This window comes from Muscardinus avellanarius, assembly GCF_963383645.1.
Source record: "Muscardinus avellanarius genome assembly, chromosome: 19".
Taxonomy (NCBI): domain Eukaryota; kingdom Metazoa; phylum Chordata; class Mammalia; order Rodentia; family Gliridae; genus Muscardinus; species Muscardinus avellanarius.
This window is the reverse complement of record NC_137805.1, coordinates 7,661,950-7,687,216: the sequence shown is the minus strand read 5'-3', so window position 1 is coordinate 7,687,216 and position 25,267 is coordinate 7,661,950. Positions and strand designations below refer to the sequence as shown.

The 25,267-nt window shown below is 42.3% G+C and overlaps 1 protein-coding gene across 1 annotated transcript in view; it reads left to right on the top strand.

Moving 5' to 3' along the window:
- Positions 1 to 25,267, top strand: part of SLX4IP (SLX4 interacting protein) — a gene marked incomplete at both ends in the record, with an annotated part of 149,988 nt that overhangs the window by 112,365 nt on the left and 12,356 nt on the right. The window contains 2 exon segments of the mRNA XM_080716383.1: positions 12,690 to 12,767; positions 16,025 to 16,113. Coding sequence (XP_080572509.1) covers positions 12,690 to 12,767; positions 16,025 to 16,113 — 167 coding nt within the window.

Sequence of the window (25,267 nt, the reverse complement as noted above, 5' to 3'; positions counted from 1 at the left end):
TCAACCTTTTGTCCTATTTCAGCCTTTACTAATGCTCTTTTTATATTTGATCTTCAAAAGTCCTTTGCTAGGACTACTCTCTCTTATCTTTCTGATCTGACTATTCCTCATGAGCTCCTCTTTATCTGCTGACCCTTGAGCAGTGGTTCTGCTCTGTCCTTCCATTCTCACTTGATATGCTCTGCTATGAACCAGGTTGCCTAGGTACATCTCCAGCCTTGATATCTCCCCTGAACTCTGCAGATAAACTCTGCAAATAAAACTCTGTTTTATTTGCTTTTCAGATAGCTTCACCCAGAGATCTCACTGGTGCTTCTCTCTAAAGCTTAGTTCAAATAGCGAGGCATGGTGGCACACACCTATAATCCCAGTGTACTTGGGAAGCTGAGACAGGAGGATTGCAGTTTCAAAGCCAGCCTCGACAACTTAGACCCTGTTTCCAGATAAAATAAAATAAAGCTACAGGTGGAGCTTGCAGGTTGAATACCCCTGGGCTCGATTCCTATAACCATTCACCATGGGAGAAAAAATAAAAAAGATTAGCTCATCATCTTATCAATTCTCCCAAACCTCTCTATTCTCTAGCAAACACCTAGTGTGTACTCAAAGCCAGAAAAATCTTCATTACAATCCATCCTTCTCGGTACATGTTTAGTTGACAAACCTGATCTGAGTCTACCTCTGAATATGTCCCTTTCTCATTAATTTAGTAGAGTTTCTCTGGAGAAAAAAAATCCATTCATGAATTGGGCAGCACTCCAAACGAGAAGAGGTTTGGAGAGCTCTGGTCCTGTATGAGCAGGGGAAGCAGAGTAGAGAATACTTGATTGGCTACAGGAAGGGGTCAGCCTTATTTAGGTGTGGCTTGATGGGAAATCCTTCAAACATGGATTTGTTATGTTACAAATTGGCTAGTTGACTATATTTGGATAAAGCTCAATTCAAAATTAATCAGTTATGAGGAATGCTTCTAAGTTAAGTTTCCATTTGTAGGAAGAACCCGGAGCTAGTGGCCACCTGCCACAGGAAAGTATGGGGAAAGGGAAACCCTTGGTGGTGGTGGTGGGGGGGGTGGATGTAAATTAGTACAGCCATTGTGGAAAGCAGTATGGAGATTTTTCAGACATTAAAATGAAAGTGCCATGATCTAACAATCCCACTTCTGGATATAGATCCAAAGTAAATGAAATCAGGATCTTTAACAGATATCTGCACTACTGCCAAAGGAGGATGGAAAGATCCTGTCATTTTCAACAGCGTGGGTGAACCTGGCAGACTTTATGCCAAGTGAAACGTCAAACCAGACCCAGAAAGACAAATGCTATGCTCTTATGTGTGGAACCTAAAAAAGCCAAATGGTGCTTGGCAGGTATAGGGTGAAGGCAGAGGCTGGCTGTGGGCGGGAGTAAGGCCGGTGGGGGACAGAAAGAGAGGATGGTCAGAAGGTATAAACTTTCAATACTCTTATACAATGAGTAAGTTCTAGAGATGCGATATACACTGTTGTGACTATGAAGATGCTCCTCAGCTTATGGTCTGGCTCCATTCCAGTGAACTCTATCACAAGTTGAAATATTATTAAGCCAAAATGTATGCCATACATCTGACCTACTGAACATCATAGTTTAGCAACACAGTGCGCTGTAGAGCATTGGCCATTTAGCTTTGTGATTGCAGCCTGAGAGCTGCCCCTGCCCAGCATCCAGAGAGGTATATTGCTGGACCCCAAAAAGATCAATGTATATGGTTTCCACACTCTCATAAGGTTGGAAAATTATATAGTCCAATCATCCTAACCTAAAAACCATCTGTGGTTAATAATACTCTATTGAATACTTGAAATATGCTGGCAAATTAGATCTTTATGTTCTTGCTGCAGGTAAATAAAAAAATAAAAAAATAAATGGAGGGTAACTATGCACTCTACCATTAAACTACATCCCCAGTCTTGGGTAGCTACATGAGGTAATGGATGTGTTGATTGTCTTCACTGTGGTAATCAGTTGACAATGTGTACATAATCGAATCATGTGGTTCACCTTAAGATAAACAGTTGTTATATGCCAATTGCATCTTACTAAAGCTGGAAAAATGATGAGTTTTTAGGCTTTTCTAACAGCATTATAGAAGCCAATTTGAAAATATAACTTTTAATAGATACAGTTTACAATTGCAGAAAAAAATAGAGAGTACGTTATAATAAAAGTGTACAAGAAATGTATGGAAATTTTTCAACTTTATTGAAAGATATTAATGTTCTTGAAAATAATTGGGAGATAGAGCATATTAAATAAGTAAAAAAGCTTATTAAAACAAAATGTTACTTTTCTCCAAATTGATCTCTAAATACCTTCACGGTCTTTCTAACCCAACTCCCAACAGGATTTTTTTCATACAATTTGACAAACTAAACGAATGGGCACAGGGCACGAATAAGCACAAGGATTCCTGATGTAGGAGCAAAATTGTGTTTGGAGTCAGGAGAGGAACTTGCCCTGCCAGATGCGATTGCATAAACAATGCTCAGGTAATTAGCACAAGTCAGTAGAATAAGGCAACCCAGCAAGAGAGGGTTATGGGTGACAGGGCTGTCACTGTGGATCAGCAGGGACCTTTCATCGCATATTCAATTGGTTATTTATTTCATACTGGTACCATACACAAAGTCAATGTTCGTGACATTGTTTTTTTTTTTTAAATTGGATTATAAAACCATATTTATCATATGATTCCATTTCTATAAGAAGAAATAAGAATATATGTGTGGCTATGCATCTTGAGAAAAGATGTAGAAGATAATCAAAAGTCAAAGTGACAAAAAGTGTCTCTGAGTGGTTAGATTGTTGATGATTTAACTTTACTTTTTTTTTCTCATACTTTATTTTTTAAACGTGGCAGCTGAGGCTGGCCTTGAACCTGGATCCTCCTGTCTCAGCCTCCCACCACACCCAGCTCACGCTTTTTAAAAAAAACATATTTAAGCCAGGCGTGGTGGCGCAGGCTTGTAATCCCCGCGCTTGGGAGGCAGAGACAGGAGGATCGCGCAGGTTCAAAGCCAGCCGTGAGCGCTGGCTTCGGAGACCCTGTTTCCAAATAAAAATATAAAATAGGTCTGGGAGTGTAGCCCAGAGGTAGAAGGGCTTCCAGGAACCCCAGTACCACCAAAAAAAAAAATTAGTTTACGTTATTTTTATAAGAAAAGTCTCTTTTTACTTTAAAATGTTTTTAGATGATTTTGTTTACCTTTATAAGTTTCCAAACATTTTGGCTTCCTTTTTTTTTTTCAGTACTGGAGATTAAACCCAGGAGCATTCTGCCTCGGAGCTACACCCCCAGCCCTATTTTTTACTCTTCATTTTGAAACGGGATCTCACTAAGTTGCAAAGGGCCTTACTAAGTAGCTGAGGCTGGCCACGAACCTAGATACTCCTGTCTCAGCCTCACAAATGCTGAGATTCAAAGTGTGTGCCACCACGCCCGGCTTACTTCCACCTTTTCAGGGAAAAAATATTGCTCAGTACCCTTCTGGGTGTTTCCATGACCCCTTATTTTTATTCAGTTCCCCCAATTTCAACCAAAGCTACTACCGCCCCCTTTGACCATCCCAACCTAGCCCCTAGGGGTGGAATTGCCCAGTTTAGGGCTATATCTATGTATCTAGATTAATTTTAGAATTACTTTAACAACTTCCAGACTATCGCTTTCTACACACACATATATACACACACACACACACACAAACACTCACAATTTCATTGTGATTTTTATTGAAATTTTCTGGTACACAATAGGTACTTAGCATATGTTTGTTAAACAAATGAACATGGGAACAGTTCAGTTTTGTTTTGTTTTGTTTTGTTTTGTTTTGGGTGGTACTGGGGATGGAACCCTTCTACCTCTGGGCCACACTCACAGACTTATTTTATATTTTATTTGGAAACAGGGTTTCTTAAGCCAGAGAGGCTGGCTTTGAACCTGCAGGATCCCCCTGTCTCGTCTCTCAAGCACAGGGATTACAAGTGTGCGCCACCACGCCCGGCAACAGTTCAGATATTTATGCCCTTTACCTCTCCTATTTGAGAAAATGGTGTGTTATTTTATGTTACTTTATCTTTTCAGGTCTTTTTTTTGGGGGGGGGGTGCTGGAGATGGAAGCCAAAGGGATTCTACTTCCAAGCTACACCCCCTGCCCTATTTTTTATTCTTTATTTTGAAACAGGGTCGCACTGAGTTGCAAAGGGCCTCACTAAGTAGCTGAGGCTGCCTACGAACCACAATCCTCCTATTTCAGCCTCCCAAATGCTGCAATTACAAGCATGTGCCACCACATTCATCTTCTGGTCTTTTTTTTTTTTAATTAGTATAAGTTTTCTGATTTCTCAGTACAGACACAGCACACTTAAACAATTAATGAAATCTAAAATTGTATGATCTTTCCATTTCCACCCATATTGAGCCAGATCCTTAACTGAGTATCATTAATATTCGAACTTTAAAAAAGTCAGAAAGATGGATTAAATGTATAACAACGTGAGGTAGTGAGGTTAAGGACAGGGGGCTTATTTGGCTTAGAATAAATGACAAAACTGGAATTGAATACCTATCATCAAGTATTTCCAAGTGGGCAACTTTCCTTCAGCTCTGCTGAAGACACAGAAAAACAGACTTCAACTAAGTGTAAGGAATTGAGAGGTTGCACACTGGCAGCCTGACGCTGCATCGGCCCTCACAAGCATTTTTCTTGGATTGCACAGTATAGTTTAAGATTTTACTTCACTGCAAATTTAAGATTTGGGAAGATTTTATGTAAACATTTTTAAATTTATTTTTGATGTGGATCATATTGAAAATGGCATACATTCAGACTGTGGTTGGTGCCCTTCCCCCCTTTCCCCTTCCCCCTCCCAACAGTGAGTGTCCAGGTTGACCATGCTACATTCATACTTTTACACATACTCGAATGTACCAGAGGGACTCCAGATAATGGAGGGGAAACCTCAGCAAAGCTAGAATGGAAGGGTAGGAGAGGAAGAGGCTGAGGCTGATTAATGGAGGAGCTACATTTGAATATGTGCAAACATTTTGATTACCTGTTTTTTGGTACCCTGTTCCCTAGTTCCAATGGCAGCTGATGGGTGGAGAACTGAGTCACTGCTGAGTTTTAAAGGAGCCATTAGCTCTTTCTAGCTTTCCCACAAAAGCCAGCCTTTAATAGCTTGTTACCTGTCTTGCCTCTTGGCCACTAAAGTTTGTAAGCCCAATTCAGTTGATATACTGTTGAAGAACTGAGTTGTGCAAGGGTAGGCACGGCATCTTGTATGCATATGTGATTGACTGACATACAGAGAGTGGACTCTGTAACTCTTCTGCGTTGTTTCTCAGCCTGTGATTCTGCAGTCCTGTTAGAACAGCCCAGGGTTCATGAACTCTTCTCATTGTGCACAGACCTAGTTCTCAGAGTTGAAAAACCCCCCTCTGAGACAGACCACAGAAAATGTGCTCCATCTAGCATTCCTCCTTGGGTACAGGAAATGTAAACACTATTGCTGAGGGGTTTGGCCTGAACATTTATCAGTTCAAACAATCAGCAGCCTCAGTTAGGGAGGTATATTAAAAATCTGTTCTGCTTAGTGTGGTGGTGCATGCCTGTGACCTCAGTACTTGGGAGCAGAAACAGGTTCAAGACCAGCCTCCACAAGTTAGGCCCTGTATCAAAGTGAAAAATAAGATAGCGGTAGGGTATAGCTCAGAGGTAGAATGCCTGTGGGTTCAATCTCTAGTGCTATAAAAAGAAAAAAGAAAAAATTACCTATGTTTCTTCTATGCATAGTTCTTTAAAGATGAATATAGAGAGAGTTTGGTAGAGAATGTCAAGTTTTATAAGCACACAGTATTATACCATTCATCATTATGCATGGTCTGGCAGAGTTATGGTTGTGGGGACCATAGTTTGGAATATCATTTCATCTGTGCTAAACGTGGTTTTCAGATTTAATGTTAATGGCAAGTTTTTATAAGCACACAGCAGGAAAGCAGTGTGGAAAAGAGATTGGGAGATCTAGATTGATAATTTCTCAGTTTTGTTCTAATTGTTATCTGCCCCGGAAAGCTTTCTCATTCAGTATTAGTAATCACTGGTGAATCCTGTAGATAATAAAAACTAATAGCCCAGACCTTTAGCATTTTTGTGGCTGGTGGTAGTGCCTACAGGATGACAGGTGGAAAAATCTATTTTTCTAAATTTGTTCAGCCTCAAATAATTATGTTATTCAGCTTTTAAAAACGTTTTTATGAACCTAACCAGTTTGTCCCATTTGTTTTGGCCTCAAGTTGACATAGCATTATTGTGACTCAGAGTCTAGTATTGTCCTTATTTAAGGACATGAGCTGTTATCTCAAGGGAACCTTTTTGGAGTCTGTAAATGTCTTGGGTAATAAGTGAAATTTTTAGCCTAGGACCAAATATTCCACTTACCAGCCCAAATTGTTTCCCAGTTGTGGTCTTTGATTAGGATCCTTTTGTATGTGTTCTTAAACTTCTGAAGGGACTCTGTTGTTGTTTTTTTTTTTTTTTTCCCCATAGTACAACTTCTTTTCCCAGCCCCACCCATCACCAGCACTAAGGTCACATGTAGGTCCATAATATGTTTCAGAAGGTCCCCTGGAGGCATTTCCAAAGGCCACATCTTTTGTTTTAGGTGACAATATCAAGGGCACATTGCTTTACCTTTTCAACCTGAGGCCTTCTGATAAGGGCTCTGTTAGCATTCTGAATGGATGTGGTTTTGAAGGACATAACTTCATTGTGTGTGTGTAAAGGAAATAGCAGCGAAACACACATGTTCTCCATCTGTTACATAACATCTTTTTGGTTTGTCTAGCACCCAAAACTTGTCAGTGTGCTTAGTAGCTACCAGTCTTTTTCTTTTTCTCCTCTTCTATTGCAGCCAGATTTTCAGAAGAAATGACAGCTGACTCATGGCTTCCAGCTGGAAACAGGCACAGGTCTGAACTGGCATGTACACAAACCTACTCTGGAGCACAGCCCAGTGGTCTGATTGTGACCTACTGCCCTTTCTTAAAGCAAATAGGAGACCTCTTTCCAACCTCTTCAAGTATACTTTTGCCAAAAGTTTAAGCATCTACAAATTTAAGTGTGATTTCTTTGAAATTAGCTGTAGAACTAAATCTCCAAGTCACCTGTAATCCAGACTGGAAATTGTAATTACAGCCTAAGTTTGAGCCTGCAGTTTCCTATAGCAGTTAAAGGAGAAGTCACAAACTTGAAATGGTTCTCAATTTAAAAGGGCATACAAACTGAAGAGTGGTATTTAAGCAACACTATTTTTATAAAATTCAAATCCACAACTGGGGTCATTCTATTAAGATGACTTAACCCAGTTGATTTAGAAGTTCAGAGTTATGAAAAGAAAAATGGGAGATTATTTCAGACTGAAGGAGGTATAATAGAATACATCTATTAAAATGTGTGGTCATTGGTTGCATCCTAGCTTGAGGAAAATCAGTATTATACATTCGTGAACAGTTGGAGAAGTTTGAACACAGACTAGTGGTTATTTGAGCAATAATGTCACACTCAGATACAGTGATACAAGTCAGTGTCCCTTATCTACAATGCTTGCTGTTAGGACAGTATAATCTGGTCACAGCAAAGCCCAATCACAGTGACTAGGAATAGCAACTCTAGCCCCAGGGGCAGTTACCCTTTGCTATTTTCTTGTCTTTTTCTTTGCAGAGATTGTGCTGTGCTTAAGATAACCTAATGGCCTAGACAAGCTAGTTTCACTAGCTGACCTCACCTGGTCTCATTGAAACTGACCCTCTCTGGTTTCACAAGCAGCTTCAAGCTTTGCTGATCTTCCAGGGTTTTGCAGATCCCAGCCCTATAAATAGTGCTCCCACCCTGCCCTTCAGGCTGACACCATTTTGGTCTCAGCCCTTCTGCTGGCAGATGTTGTAATAAAAGTCTTGTTCCCTAATCCTCCTCTTACCTGGTTCCTCTTGACATTCCACCTAACCAGAAGTATTTCGGATTTCATAGTCTTTAGGATTTTTAAATAGCTTTATATACTGAACTGGTTGAACATCCTTAAAAAAAAAAAAAAACAGCAATCTGAAATGCTTAGGAAATTTGAAACTTTTTGAGTGCAATGTCAGTGCTCAAAAGTTTCAGATGTTTGGTCGGATGTGGTGCGCATGCTTGTAATCCCAGCGTTTGGGAGGCTGAGACAGGAGGATCACAGTTTGCAGACAGCCTCAGCTATTTAGTGAGGCCCTTTGCAACTCAGTGAGACCCTGTTTCAAAACAATGAATCAAAAATAGTGCTGGGGGTGTAGCTCAGAGGTAGAATGCCCCTGCGTTCTATCCCGAGTACCAAAAAAAAAAAGTTTCAGATGTCAGGGTATCTGGAGTTTTATTAGGAATGCCAACCTGTAGTATTTTGATGATGTAGGAGGATCTCCTTATTAATTTGGGAGAATCTACTCAAATATTGTAGGAGTAAAGTCTCAGCATATCTAATTTATTGTGACATGATTAACAAGTATGTATATGAAATATGGCAAAAATATTAGCTATTATTGAATCTAGATGGTAGATTTTGTGGTGTTCATGGTACTGTTTTTCTACTTTTTCTGGTTACTTGAACTTTTTCATGATCCTATGAGTGACGAGTCTTAACAAAGAAGTCACCTTAGGGAGAGCGGTCTTGAGGGACACAGGACATCACCCGAGCCTGCCTTGTGGTTTGCCAGAGACTTTGCTGGAGGAGTGACCCTCAGGTAGTGGGGAAGCTGTGCTTACCTGCCAGGCTGCCCCCATGTGGGCCACACCGAGTGTTTTCCCAGGCTCTCCCTTGAGCGGGCTCCTACCAGCTGCGGGAGAGGCTTTGCACTGTTCTGCTCTCTGCCACAGACCCCCGACAGCCGTAGTGCGGGCTGAGCCCACTGAAAAACAAGTGAAGGTGGATGGTTTTGCAGTTAAACTCTGCACTGGATATTTGTTCTAGGTGGCCACTCCCTTAACACGCATTACTCATTAGAGCATGCTACTACTAAAAACGAACCTACGTGCCTTCTAAGCCAGGGTGGAATCTGTTCAACTCAGATGTGATCCGGGGGAGGAGGGTGTCATAATTCTTGCCTTTCTATTGACAAAGTCTCCAAATTTCCACAGAAGCCTTTTGTGGCAGTGTATCTGAGGGTGTGGAGCAACAGAGCGGTGTACCTCTTCGTAGATTAATGAGTCCACCATATTCTTGGTGACCAACCGAGTGAAGCAGAAGAAACCTAATGTGGCTACAGATCATCATTTTGGTTTCGGTGGGAGTCTGGAGGTTGTTTAGAAAGTATAGAGAGGGTACATCAGCTCTCTGCAAGGCACACAGTGCAAGAGGCAGCACGGGCACTGGGATCTTTGGGGGCTTCTAAGAGGCCAGGGGAAAAGATGGGCTTGCTGGCTCTTGGGCCACGCTATGGCATTAAGCAATTTAAAAATGAAATTATTTCAAAAATTGCACATACCCGAAGACTCTTATTGGAAGGATCCTTCCATTACGGAGCCATCTCCTCCTCTATCCCCAGTCTCTTCCTGTGTCTAAAGATAGTTTCCTTCTATTTAGGAAGACTGTGACAGCTGGGGAAGGGGGCCCAGGCATACTTCAGTGTGATTTGCAAGTACATCATAACCTTGGAATACATAGAGTTTCCAAATAAAAAGTTGATCACTTTATGATTTCCATTTGCTTACCCCTTCACCCGCCCTCCTTGCAAATTTCCCACTGATTCAAGTTTTCTGCCTTTAGAACCAAAGTGTAGCAAACTGGTGCACGAGTAGGGAAAACAAGGGCCTCCCGGATTCTTGGCCAAATTGCTGTTTAGCTTCAGAGAGTAGAAGCTTTGCTTTAGCTCTGGCTAAATAGAAAATCCCAGTGGCCTGTTGACCTCTGCGAAGTTTGTTTTATCAAGAGCAAAGGTAAGAATGCAGTCTTTATCACTGCCTGTTTTCTATGGATAAATGAAATACATCCCCCTGAAGCAATTCAGGGCAGTATATTTCAACAACAGTAATTTTCTCTGTTTATATATCAAATTTAGTTTGCCATAAGGACCAACAGAAGTATCTTTTGTATTTAAGCTCTTTTCAAGTTTCTCTTTAAACAATAAAGTTTCATATGGCGAGTGGAATTTGGCGGGTGTAAACCTAAGCAGGTGTAAATCTTTTTTACCTGTTAAACTTGCCATTTCCCTCGTAAGTGCCATTGGCCAAGTTTTCCATGGAAACCACTAACTACAAGAAGCCACTTTAGGAATGATTCCTTCTAACATAATTCCATCTTGTTGGAGTAGTCAGAGAGTGTCAGGTTTCAATAAATTCACTTCTATTAGTAATTTCAGTAATAAATCACTTGGAATCGGCCTTTTTACGACTTTTTTGTTCTATAGGAGAAGGTATCATAGTGAGGCTTTCTTGCTTAGCTGACCAAATAGAATTTCAGTTATTGTTCAGTTGGTGTCTCTAGGTACCAGGCTTCCTGAATTCAGAACTGCAGTGTTCATGGTCAACTCCAATATAACCTTTTATTGCTGGAGATTTTGTACAGATTCCTCAGTCCCTAGATCTATAGACCCACAGAGACAGAATGAGTTAGTGTACGTTTGTACGTTTGTTGTCCCTTCATCCTTTGGAAGACTCATACACAATTAATTGGAAAATTACTTTAAAATGTTACTGCAGAAGCCCATCTTGCTAAGGATTCCTCTCTTGCAACCCCCTCCCCCAGCAATAGTAGGACAAATAAACAGGTGTCAAGATGATGCCCCCTCCCTCAGTGACCCAAGGAATGAAACGTTTGTTTCAAAGCACTTGAGAGTAATGCCAGCCATGTGCATGTTTCAGTAAACACATAAGCAAAAGAAAGCCAGCCACGTGACTGAAATGCAATCTGTTTGAAGTGTGTTAGGAAAAAGATATATTTCATGTCAGTAAATGTGGAGATTATCCTCTCATAGATGTCACAATTATTTCACAATCTGCATGACTAAAGCAGTTATGCTGTCAGGGCCAGAGCCTGTTTAGACAGAGCATCAAGTCTGCACTTCCTGATGCCCTGGGTCTTTCTACAGGCTTTTGGAAAGGTGCGAAAGTAAGCAAGTTTTGATAATGTTATCTATAGAAGTTATTTCAGAAGAATCATTGTCTTGGACTTTGGGAGAAGCGGGGGAACTTGGTTTCCTGGAGATGGTGTAGTAGTCCAGGAGACCACTTCTTATAACTCTCAGCCCTTCCTACTTCAGGGGTAAAATGGTGTTTTAGAAGCCATATCTTGAAGTGGTCTCAGCACTTGGGACCCTCACCTTCCTGGTGAGCCTTCCATTTTCCATTTATTCCACCAGCTACCTGAGTGTGCTAACTGGGAACATTTTCCTTGACCTTTCCAGGAATTTATCACCAGATTAGTTTATCCCTGGAGGGAGGGTGGAGGAGAGAGGAAATGGAGGGAGGAAGGAATTAAGCTAATGTTTTCCTGTGAATTATCTGAAGTTCTGTTACCACCCTGTAAGATGGATGGTAATGTCTCCATTATCACAGGTAAGATTTACTCCCTTGGACAGGCTTTTTTTACTTAGCATTGTGGGTGTACAATTTATCGCTGTTATTTTCTGTAGATGTAGCTCATTCATTCTGAGGGGTAGTTAGTATTTCACTGTGTGGCTATATCCCCATTTAAAAAAATTCTACTATTGATGGATAGCTACATTGGTTCAAGTTTAAGAATATCGAAAAGAATGGTATAGTGAATACTTTGCGTCAATGAATAAGTCCAGCTTTAGGCCCTTAGGCATTTTTTAAAGTGGCTGTAATAATAATCTGTACTCCTACCAACACTGTATGAGAACTCCAGTATCATGCCCTCGCCAGTGGTCAGTGTTCTCCCTCTTGCATATAAGCCATTCTGAGGCATGGGGGACATCTTTTCTTTTTTACTTTATATTTCACTCTGCGTTGCCGATACTTAACTTGGAGAAAAATTTATAGGCAAAATCTATTCATTTTCGAATAAGCTCTTTCAAGTATATAAGTAAGGAATATTGGAAGGTGACCAAGATCTATGTATCAGTTCAGACTAAATTAATCATCCCCCCTGGAAGCTCTAATTTTCAGGCACACGAGACCTCCTCGTTTGCCCCATTTTGCAGATGAAGAGTCTGAGCCACTTCAGGACTAGGGACCTTGTCAGGCCCCTGTCATGGCCAGGCCTCCCGGAACCACCAAGATAGCAAAGTCCACCCTTTCCCTGCAGGGGGGGGGGGGCTTCTGATGTTTTTGTTCTTTCATCTGTTAAGTAGTCACTGAATGCAGGTGGGCGTGGTGGCACACGCTTGTAATCCTAGTATTTGGGAGGCTGAGACAGGAGGAACCCGGTTTGCAGACAGCCTCAGGTACTTAGTGAGGCCCTTTACAACTCAGTGAGACCCTGTTTGAAAATAAAGAATCAAAAATAGAGCTGGGGGTTTAACTCAGAAGTAGAATGCCCCTGAGTTCCATCCCCAGTACCGCAAAAAAAAAAAAAAAAAAAAAAAAAAAGTTACCGAATGCATATTGTGGAATTCAGGGGATTCAGGGGCACATGGGCGTGTGATCTAGTGGCATGCCTTTCATTTTACAGGTTATGGCTTCCAGATCACAGCCTATTTCCTCAAGAGAGGGATACGCCTTCGCTGCATTGGGAACTCACAGAATCCTGGTAAGAAGCTCATCTCTTGGCTTGCCAAGCATTTCCCTCTATCAACTTGACAAAGAGAAGGGGCAAAAATTAGGGACCAGAGATTCCTCTTGGCTTCACGCCGCTAAGTGTTCCCGAACACTTAGGATTTTCCTCCCAAACCGTACTGCATTTTCTGCGTATCTGAGAACAGTGAGCCAGACCACCACCCTACACTTCACTTTCCCGATGCCTCACAGCCCTTTGACTGAGTTTTCAGAGATACCTTATCATTGTCAGTGCCCTGGAATATGGAACAAGTGTACACATGAAAAAGTGTGTTCCCATCCCGGGTCCATCAGAGCCCCGGGTCCATCAGAGCCTTGCCTAGGTAGGCCATTGGCCATTCCCAGCCCCAGCTCCTGGAGCCAAGATGCACTCTGAGAAATGTCACACAGGTCCAGCCAATACCAGTGAAGTCAGAAGCTTATGACCATTTTCTGAGTATTGAATATCTGAACATTGGAAGGAAACCTTAGCTCAACTTCCTAGCACCATGTCAGTACATAGGTAAGATACGAACAACAGCTTCAGAATGTAATTGTATGGAGGCTTGCTCCCAAAACCTTCAGGATACCTGCACTTCTGTGCTGCTCAAATAAGTTACTCTTGCAGGGCCTTTTACTCTGTCTACCTCTCCTAGAGAAATAAGTCAGATAACCTGTTTCTTTTAGTGACCCCTTCTGATAAGGACTATCATTGCCTAAGTCCTAAATCTTTATTTAAATATTAAAGCCAAGTATGGTGGCATACACCTGTAATTCCAGCACTTGGGAGGCAAAGATAGGAAGATTGCAGGTTCAAGCCAGCCTCAACAATTTGGCAAGATTCTCAGCAACTTAGTAAGACCTTGTTTCAAAATGAAAAGGAGCCAGGGGTGGTGGCAATATGCCTGCAATCCCAGTATTTGGAAGGCTAAGACAAGAGGATCACAGATTTGAGGCCAGTGTTAGCAACTTAGCACTGAGACCCTATTTCAAAGAAAAAAAAAAGGCTGGGAGTGTAACTTAGAGGTAGAATACCTCTGCATTCAAGCCCCAGTAAAAAAAAGAAAGAAAATTAAAAAGAAAAGAAGAAAATTCAAAAACTCTCAATTAGGACCTAAATAAAGGAGTACAGAATTAGCTTTCTGTTTATACAATACCTGATGTTCAAAATCTGGTGTTTTAAAGTGTTCAAAATCTGCCGTTCTGATTTTTCAGAGGAAGAAATAAAAGCACAAAATAAAGTATTTGATGAAACTGACAATTTTGCATTCTAATTCTGATCTCCTAAGGAACTATCCTATTTCAGTTTTCTGATTTGGGGAGAGAAAGAAAGGACACGTAATGAATTCTATACCTTAGTTTTCCTTTTTGTAAAGTGAGAGAGTATCATTTATTACAATAGTCTTTTAAGAACTAATGAATAAATATTAACTTCTTTGACAGTTTTCTCTTGCTTTCCAAAGACCATCCGTAGTCATCAAGCCACATGTGATATTCATGTGGGACCAATATTTGAGGACACTCAGGCCCCACATGAAAACGACTGCTTCCCACCCAGAGAGAACTAGCTGGGAATAAGACCAGAATAACAGGCCAGGTCCCCAGGTTTGAAGGCCTTCGAATGCTTGCACACCCCTGGGAGCCTTGATAGGCGTTTTGTGTATGTATGTGTGGCTGGGGGTGCAGAAGGGGTACTGGAGATTGAACATGGGGCATTCTGCTTCCGAGCTACACCCCTAACTCTTATTTTACTTTTTATTTTGAAATAGCATCTAATCCGCTGAGAGTCTCATTAAGTTGTCCAGGCTGGTCTCAAACTTGCAATCCTCCTGCCTCAGCTTCCCAAGTGCTGAGATTATAGTTTTACACAGTCACATTTGGCTCATGATGGTCTTTTGAGCGGGATAGTGAGGCTGTTTGCTAGAGCTGTTAACCTGCTGTGTTGAGTAGGATGAATTAGAAAAGGGAGAGGGACTGCCAAGGACACAGCAGTGGTCTAGGGGTCAGGAGAGGGCTCGAACTGGAACATCCACTCTTTAGGCCTCTTGGTATAATTTAACTTTGCCGAGCGGCGTCAGGTGCAGTGTTTAAATTGTGCTTCTCTGTGTTAATTGTGTTCAAATTGTGTATCTTCACAATTGATGTCTTTGTGTCCTGCTTCCAAGTGTACCAGATCGAGACACTGTTACCTCAGCCAGGCCCTTTATGTGTATGGAAGAGGCTTCCCTTGCCTTATTCAAAACATCCATCTTTTAAAACATTGGTCACATTTCAGATGCAAGTTCTTTCTTTTAGAAAAAACAACTTTATCCCTTATGTGTCGCAAATGTGATACATATGAATTATAAGTATACTTATAATTCATATACTTATAATTCATAATATACTTTATTAATACCAAGTATTAATAAAGGAGAAGGGGTTTCTCAAACATTCAGAACATACACGTCCAGTGTCCACTGACCATCATTCCAGACATCGCCTCAGGGCTGGTTGGAGGCTGGTGGGTGGTGGGTGAGTGGACGGACAGACAGAGGGACAGGCTAGAGAAGCGAAGATCCAGATGGTACTGCCATGTGCTCCCTTCCTTGATGGTCAGAAACCCCACTCTGTGACTCATTCGTCGTCAGGAGCTGCTTTAAGAATCGCAGTCACAGGTTACTCCGGTGATGGCGCAGCTGTTGCACCTTTAACCATTCCTTGAATAGTCCGACCCTGTCCCCAGAGAAGCTGCTTCTCGTAGCCTCATTCAGCTTGGGAGCTTGCCCTCAAGCACAGGGCACCTCTCCAAGACCAGCTGATCACGGAGGTAGATGTCAGTAAACCAACCAGGAAAAACATTGATGGGTCACATTTTTAGATTTTTATCTAATAGTCTTCCTCTTTCTCTTTAAGTCTACACATACATTACAAAACATTGATGCTGCTTCCTAAAACCTCAGTACAGTTTCCTAAGCAGGAGTTCTAAGCAGGCAGCAGTGAACTGACCAGAGAAAGCTGTGACGGCTGATCCCGGCGTTCCCTGTGACACAGTGGTCCAGGGGCTCAGGTGGATTCATCTGCAGCCTCCTCCACTCCTCAGGACTTTGTTCTCATCTACCCTACTGATAGCAAACATAGGATGGGGAGAAGAGACGTGTCACAAACACACGCACACTGCCATGCTATAAAACAACAGCAAAACCAGGGAGCAAACCTGTGTTCACAGTCTTTCGATGCCATTAGTAACTCGATTACCTTCATTTTCTACAGAACTCCATGTATTCCCCGACAGATTTGTGGTCTGCGTTAGTCAGCTTGCACTTGGTTGCGATGTTTTGGCAAGTCAGAGTGAAAAATTGGTACGTATGAAAAATTCCATAAACAAATCTACTCCAATGCTGAGTTACCGTGAGAACCAGAAAAGAAAAATACCTTCTGCTGTCAGTCAGCCGCGGGGTACTCAGTGCACGCGGAAGGGACAGTGTCTTGCTGCTTTCGCACGATAATATCGACTAATTCGTGCACCGATTTGTGTGTTTTGTTTCCTTTTTTCCTGGAGACTGCGTGAATATCTAATTTGACCATCAGTATCTTTTTCATATCAATTTTAAGGGAAAAAGCAACAGATTACAAAAGCCTTTATGGCCCTTATGATAGTATTTAAATAAAATGAAGCAAAATCCACATGTTTCCACTGGAAGTTTTCATAGGGGTCAGTGGCTTGTGAATTTCGTTCCATGGTGAGTCACTGACGTTTTCATGAGAACCAGACTTCTCCCTAGTGTATTATTTTATATCTGATAGGGTTCTCTCCCTCTCTCTCTCTCTCCCTCTCTCCCTCCCTCCCTCCCTCCCCCCCCTCCCTCCCTCCCCCCCTCTCCCCCCTCTCCCCCCTCTCTCTTCTCTCTTCTCTTTCCTCTCTCCTCTCTCTCTTCTGCTGCTAAGTTTTGAGCTCCATCAGGGCCTGTCTCTTTTTCATTGGAGTTCTCTACTCAGACAAATATAAAAAACTTATTGAGAGTGTTGTCGCTTAGAGCTTTGCCTCCTAAGCTTAACACGCAGTCTCTTTCTTGTATACATGTGTATCTTGCTGCAGTCACAATCCAATCCACTTAACTTACCTCTGCACAAACGATTTCATTTTTGGACATATGACTTAAGCTTTAACAACAACAACAAAAATCTAGCAGACATTAACCCAGCCATGAAGTATGACATGATTAGTATGCTTCAAAAATAATTTATGGGAATATTAAATTATCCCTGATGTTTATTATTTTTAATCCATTTGAAATTTGGCCTTCATAATCTAAAGCCAGTTTCTTATCTCATCTTAAATAAACATTATAAGAAGTGCCTTTCAGAGGCTAGAGGGGAACAGACTCAGGGAAAGTATAAAGACCAGTGGACTCATATTTTCATTTAGATTCCTGTTTTTAAGCAGAGTTCCTTCAGAGAAGCCGGTATGACCCTTCCATTTCCTCTGCTCTGCCCATCAAAAAACTCTACATATACACTTGAAATGAAATAAATGAGACAAATTTGGCGAGAAGTTTTAAAAGTTTATCTTTTGAAATGTTTTCAGGATGTTGAGCCATCTTAGTCAATTAATAAATAATAAAATAGTACTGTTGTTGGCATACGACTCTAATATAACTGATATAACTTAACTGATTTTCAGAGCAAGTAAGAAATTGATCTACGGTTTAAGAAAACAACAATTCACTGTGCCAGAAAGTATTATTACTTTCAGATGGACTACAGAAGAAATTAGATCTTATATCTGATATGTAATATTAATGCTTAGTATCTTAAATTATTAAGGGGGAATTAAAACATCTCAATACAAATGAAATGTTATCCCCCTTAGGGGCCCTGTTATTTATACAGATGTAAGTTTTCTGTGGCTGCTGTTATAGAAAGCCCATAATCTGGAGGGCTTCCTAAATGTTTAGAATTTTCATTCTGAAAAGTTGGCCAGTCTGACCCTTTCACAGGAGGGAGTTCAGTTTCCTTATCTTGAAACCTTTTGATTTTGAGCAGTAATACTATCACAGCCCTGTTAGATTTGTGAAAACGTCTCTACATCATGAAGCTGGTTGTTACCTTGCGTGGTCTTTTTGGTTGTCTGTGTCTTCAGTTGCTCTTTTTAGCCCTCTCAGACTTTTCCCTTTACATTCACACTTTCCCACCAACACACACACACACAGTCACTGAAACAAAATCAGGGCTGCGGTACAGCCAGGCCCACCACCAGCTTGCTGCTCACCTGAGCACCCCCTGCTCACAGGCCTTCGGTCCCCCACTTCCTCTAGAGGCTGCAAAGCACCCAGGTCAAGTAAAGAGCCCTTTCCTGCAAATTGCCCATCAAGCCGACTGCACCGCCTTCCCACCAGAAGTGTCTTGCAGTGTAATCCTCATTGATATTTGACCTCTGCAGAGCCCGCCTGTCTCAGCTATTTAAGGATCAATAAACAATCCTTCTCTCCCAGAACTGCCTGCTGCCCCATAGAAGGCATTCTTACTTCCTGGATATACTTCAGATGCCCGGAGCCTGGGATGTCAGGCTCCTCTGAGTATTCCACGAGCTCCCTTGTAGCCCTGAATTCTTGTATCAGTTCACATTGATAGTCATCAAAGGGGCAGGATCCGTCTCTTTCTGTCTCGGTAGCAGTTCTCAAGCAGCGTCTGACTGGGCAAGGCCTGGGAACTTGGCTCCCTGAATAGCTATACTGGCAATAAACTTCAGTTATTTTCCTATAATTGTTTATTTAACTCACTCTTCTCCGCCCACAGAAGCGAAGGGGGTGTGCACCGGTACCTGAGCAGCTGCCTAGGCGCCTTCCTCAGGTTCCTTTTCCTTCTTCTCCAAACCCCTGACCCCAACTTTGAATCGTCAGTGTCTCAGTGACAGTTCATTAGGAAATCTGGTAGGGTCTATTCAAAACCGTTCTGCCAAGGAGTTCTTTGAGCCTATAAACAAGAAAGCCAGCTGCACTCAGCTCCCCAGTTGTTAAAGGTTGCTGCACAAAAGAACCGCTGTTCCATGTCCCCAGTGCAAAGGAGAAACGCCCCTCCTTTGTGGGGCAGAGCAGGCACAGCCACACCAGGGAGGTCCGTCCCCCGCTGTGGGCACCTCTAGGTCCCCTCTGTCCGTGTTGCAATAGCTCTGTAGAGAGTGCCCATGTGCTAGGGATGTGGGAATTGTGCTGTGTACTTTGGGAAGAAAGGGCATTATTATGAAATGAGTCACTATATTTTTCTTACTAGAGTTTCTCATAAGAAATCTCAAAACCCTTGTAGCCTCGGTTTTTTATCTATTACACGACATGGAGCTAGGGACTCTTTCTGAGAATATTTACCTTTCGTTCTCTAACCCCCTTTACTTTTTTCCCTTTAGAATTAGGAAGAACAGAATCAGATGCACGCCTGTCATCTCACTACTTGGGAGGCTGAGACAGGAAGATCTCAAGTTCTAGGACAGCCTCGGCAACAGAGCAAGACCCTTAGCTACTCAGTGAGACCTTGTTTCAAAAGTAAAAAAATAAAAAAGTCTGGGAGTGTAACTTGGAGGTAGAATGCTCCTAGACTCAATCTCAAGTAACACACACACACACACACACACACACATTTATGAAGAACATAAAGTAAGTTTTTATCACACTCAGTTATATATTCCATCCCAACATTTTGTTTTTCACCCCAGTTAGTCTCTCTCTGTGTAGAGTTTGTATTCTTTCTCAGATGTGAAGCCCTAGAACTTTGAAGAAATTTAAAATTATTCATTAATTTCTATTCAGTAATTTCATCATTGAAGTTGTGTGGATGACCAGAGGACCCTGTGTCTCTCTGGGACGGGCATTTCAGGGGTGGTGCAAAGCCACTGTTCACTGTGTATTGGTTACAGCCACTGCTCTAGTCTCTGGAGACCACCTTTCCCATCTGCTCTGACCATCGGATTCACAGAATTTGCTGAGTTCTGACTCCATGCCAGGAATTCTCCCAGGCACTGGGGGAACAGAGAAAAATAAGAAAATGCTCTTGCCTGCAAGGAGCTTACAGTCCTGCAAATCCAGGGTACTGCTGTTTCCTGGTGGCCTAAAAATGTGCCTCAGAAGAGAGCCTTCGTTTTGGGTAGGCTGACTGCCTCCCCTTGTGGCGCAGCTGGGCCAAGGCTCAATATCAGAACGTGGTCAACAGATAGTTAAGGAGCAGCTTGGAGCAGCACCGTCAGGTGCCTGCGCAGGGGGCTGCCCTCCACGGAAGGGGACTGCAGCAGCCTCCATCCTCATCACTATCCTTAATGCTTGTTAGATCCCTTCTGCCATTTTGAATGGCAGAAGAAAAGACCACAGTTCTAGACTGGTTTTCTTACTTTTGAACCCAAATCATCGAAGTCTGTAATCCTTTTGGAAATTAAAACATTACATGTAGTCTAGTGTTACTTTAAAGTAGACATATACATTAAGGTAATTGGACTCTTTGCCTGCAATTCATTTGAATCACAGCCAAGATGAGAAAATGGCTGTCAAGGTTCTACAGACATACCCCAGCCACACAGAGCCAGCTCCTCACTGTAGCATCATCCAGAAAAGACTCTGGAGGTACCAGGACAAGAAGCAACACTAAAGCACTAAGCTGAACACTTCTCTTGAGCCAGACTTTTCAAAGCTGAACATCCTTCTACTTCTGAATATAAGATTGGAGTGAAAATTTATCTCAAACAATAAATGACTATACCTGGGCTATTTTTAGCTTGACTGTTGTATTCCTCGACTCCATGTAATCCAACCTCTGTGGGCCTTAGCCCTCCTTTCAGTCAAGGGAGGAGGGTATCAAATTATCTCAAAAATACTTTCTCACACAGAAGTTCTATCAGAGGAAGCAGAGGAAAATGTAGCTAAATAAAAAACATAAAATTGTCTTTCACAGAAGAGAGCTTTAGTGGTAGATTTTAAAATTGTGATTAAAAATATCTCAGGGTAGAGTTATATTTTATTTTGGTAAGATAAATAGTGATTATAAGGAAACGTCTTAGGCCTTATGTTTTTAGAGCAAAAGAAATAAAATAAACTACTTATTAGTGCCTAACTTCTATGCCCTATTGACAGAATTCTTTAACTTTTATAAGGGAGAGTGTGTGTGTGTTTGTGTGTGTGTGTGTGTATGTGTGGTATGGGGGGTGGAACCCAGGGGCTTGCTACCTCCGGGCTATACTCCCAGACATATTTTATGCTTTATTTGGAAACAGGGTTTCACTAAGTTGCTGAGAGCCTCACTAAGTAGCTGAGGCTGGCTTCAAACCTGTACGATCCTCCTGTCTCAGCCTCCCAAGCGCAGAGATTACAAGCATGTGCCACCATGCCTGGCTATATGAGAATTTTTATATAAATATAAATCAGATAATTCAAGAAGATCATTATGGGCTTTTTGTACTGAAATTTTTAAATAGAAGTGGATGACTTTTCCAGGTTTTTCATGATGCATCATAAAATTAAAAATTCCATTCTTATTTCTTATTGTGTTTCCTAAACAATGCTAGTGGTAAATTGCATGCAAGCCATTAAGAAGAGATTCCTGGAGCACTAGGAGAAGTCCCTTGAGTAGGAAAAGGCCATTTCCATATTTCACATTTTCCACAGTGTTCTGAACTCAGTCCTTACTTAACAACTGATTGCCAAAACTGTGCAACAGATTTTTAAATCCAAATTTATATAAAGAAAATAAAAGTTACCCACAACTGCCTGCCCAAAGATAACCTCTTGTTACTGATTTAATCTCTATTTCTCCATACTTAATAACTAAAGTCAATGTGTACTTAACTAGGACATTGTGAGTGTGTGTCTATTTTGCTATTACAGTTTTTGTGTTTGGCAAACTCCTTACTAACCTCCTGTATAGTAAGGACTGTAACTCAGTGACTTTCTCACTCACCTTTAACCATATGTCATTGCTGGATGGTAGGAGTTCATGTCCTCAGAATTATGTTTTCAGTGATTTCTGCTTTGGATAGTTTTGGTGTTGTGATGGGTCTCACCATAAGGGCACAGGCATCTCTAGGGGCCACGTGCTGTGTCGCAGGAGGCTTCAGTGACAGCACCAGGATCTTTGGGTTCTCTGCCCCAGGCTTCACTCGAGTTGTCGTCGAGCTGTGAGAGTAACTGCCAAGGTCCCACAGATGTACCCCAGGCACACGAGGCTAAGTCCTTCCCGTGGTATCAGTCAAGTACGGAGATTACTGAGTGTCCTGGCAGGATATAAGCACCAAACTGAACACTGCTCTTATGTCAGACTATTGTTTAATGTTCAAGAATTCTCACGCCTGCTGCCTCTCTAGGCTAACTGCTGCTCCTTTTCCAGCGCATAGGTAAAGAACAGAGTAGAGTCACACACCCAGCAGGGTCAGCATGTGGGCTGCTCTTCCTGCACACAGATGGGGACTGCAGCAGCCACCATGCCCACCTGCCCTCGTATGAACCAGCAGGTGCCTCCCAGTGAAAATGCTGGTGGTAGGGATGAAGAAGTTCTTATTGGTCAGTGTTTCTAGAATATGACACAGAAGAGAATATTTAAAGACTGACTATGCTTTGCATGTTTCTTACAGTGGCCTAAGATTTTGTTCTTTACTAGAAATAAAGTTCTCCTGAATGGCTAAAGCCAACAGTATGTGTGAATAAGCTATGTCATGCTTAATCTCTCCTCGCCCAAGAGAACTGGACTTTTGCTGAGTTAGACTAGGGTAGGATAAAGAGATTGATTAGATAGAGTGGGTTAGTATAGGGCATATTGCGGCCCTCTACCCCTTATGCTTCTGCTTCCATAAAGCCCCTTTCTATGTGCAGAGACCTATAATGTCTCCTCGCCGATACATCATCTGTTCAATTAGGAAGCGCATGGTGTGGAGTGGAACGCAAGGAAAAGGTATCAGTGCTAAACTGTAAGGACCTGGCTTCGACCACAGGCCCCTCAACTGATGGAGGAGCTCAGACACATCGTTCGGCTTCTCAGAGCACCAGCCTCCTGACTTGTGAAGCAGAGATGAAAGTGGCTTCTGCCATGTAAGACTTTCCAAGTTTTCCTAATGATCAAGCGAAATAATAAATACTAAAATGGCTTATAAACTCTAAAGCACTTTTGAGTATTAGTTATCAGCATCATTTTCCTTTTCCTCTAGAGAAGAGTTAATTTAGCCATTAACACCAGATTAGCAGACTGCTAGACATCTTCCCCTCCCTGCTTCAAATGAGAAAAATCCCTGATAATATCCATGTATACCTGTATTATTTTCCCAAGAAGTTCAACACCCTCATTTCTGTTTATTTCCACTTTTCAGCTCAGCTTCATTTTGCAGCTATAAAAACTGAAATACTGAAAAGTGAAGCGGTAAACCCCCACATAGCCAGTGGTGGGAGCGCTGTTAGCTAACATCCAAGGAGGAGGAGGCAGTGTAGGACCACCCAGCTAAGCACCTTTTATTTCCAGTAGCTTCTAGGAGATTCCCATTGAGATAGGGCTTTGGAGGAAAGACCCGGTCATTTCTCTAAGGTAATAGGCATTGGGAGACAGCTGATTTCTCAGGCCCCAGTTCCTAAAAGCGCATGCTCCACAGAACACCCACAGCGATAGCACACGTGGATTCAACGTGTGAGTGGATTATGTTTGGAAAGTTCATTAGCAAACAGATGATTTAGAATTCAGAACTTATTTTCCCAAGGAAACGATGTCATGTTGGGGATGAGGTTCCCAGACACAAAAGCCGTTGCTATCATGAGCTGTGAGTCTTGGAAAGAGGGGGCTTGACCGTCTGTGTTCAAGGAAAATAGCGAGAGCGATTCCTTCCACATCCCTGGGCAGGGGGCCAGCTCTGAGCAGACACAGTCCTCTGTGATGTCTTCTCTCTGGCCTTGTGCCTCTTTCCCACCAGCGTCCAGGGCTACGGGGAGCCCCTACTGGCCAGCCCTCCTACCTTCGTGCCTGGACTACATCATGCCGGCCTCTTTCCTCTCCCATCCTGTCCAGGCCCTCGTGTCCAGCCATGCAAGACACCTTGCTGTAGGTGCCGCCACTCTAAGAATGGCGAGAAGCCTCTCGAAGGGGAGGTACTTTAACAAGGTGGCCCCCAAAGGTAGGCCAGCTCTTCCTGGGGTAATTCCCATTAAATTTCTATTTCTCACCAATGTTCCCCTTCTACTTTTAAATTAGTGGCTGCTAATATCTATGATTCATGAATTTCCTGAAAATTTTTAAAGTGCATATTTTTTATGTTTTTCTAGTCAAAGTTAAATGGCCTCCATCCAACTCTCAGAATGGCATATGACAGCCCCCTCCCCAATGTTAAGCCCTGGCCTGTGCCTGCAAATTCTTCAAATATCCAAGTTTTGTCATACTTGCCTGGCACAAAATGGGGAGGGTCAGTAATGGGGACGAAGGTTGGTCAGGATTTATTTTTAGATTCTTCAGGGTAGGTGGATGCAAACTGGAAAATCCCTATGAAATGTGAACTTCCTGCAAAATAACTTCCTTCTTTTTTTTTTTAATGATTTCAGTTTTAGGGTAACATTCTTTGCAACTACTTACTGGTGCTTTCCTAGATCTCTGTACAACCATTTCATGGGCATCGATTCTAAAGAAAAGAAACCTTTCTAAAAAAATATTTTAAAGAATAAAACTAAGCCAGACTTGGTGGTGCATGCTTATAATCCCAGTACTTGGGAGGCTGAAACAGGAGGATTGCAGGTTTGCAGCCAGCCTCAGCTACTTAGGCCCTCTACAACGTAGACCCTGTTTCAAAATAAATAAATTAATAATAACAACAACAACAACAACAACAACAATAAAAGGGCTGGGAGTGTATCTCTGAGGTACTATGCCCCTGGGTTCCATCCCAGCACCACACACACAAAATAAAAGAATAAATCTGGAGTATTCAGGACTAAGCCAAGTAGCAGCATCATGTCCAGGCTTGGCATTACTTCCCCTTAGCCATTGGCCCTTTCAGAAGAAGGCAGAGAGGTGGAGTAATCGGAGGGGCGCCGGGGTCAGAGGTGAGGTCAAAGGTGAGGAGCCATAGACTGGCCTTTCACTGTGGGATCTGGGCAGCTGACTCGGCCTCCTAGTACATCCCTTTTCTGCTGTTCGAAACGGGGAAGGTCACATCTGCATCACGGGCTTCTCATGCAGACCCGTTTGCCAGGTGCTAGTCCCTGGACCAAGTGCTTTTCTCTTGGCCTCTCCAGGACACATGTCCCCTCCACCATCGAGGTCTTTAAAGGAAGACCTTAGTCCAGGGGGACTCGTCAGGTGCCTTTCTCCTCCTCATTCTACCCCCTTTCGCTTCAGTTCCTTCACAGGAGCGTACGTGTCCTTTCTTTTGTCTGTTAGGATGCTGCGCCACCTGTTTTTGCCTTTTCACATTCTTAACTTGTCCAGTAACTGAAGAGAGTATTGGGTGTGGACTTTGGGGCAGAAAGACGTGGTCTTCGTTGTGAAGACACGGGCTTCTGCAGGGTGCAT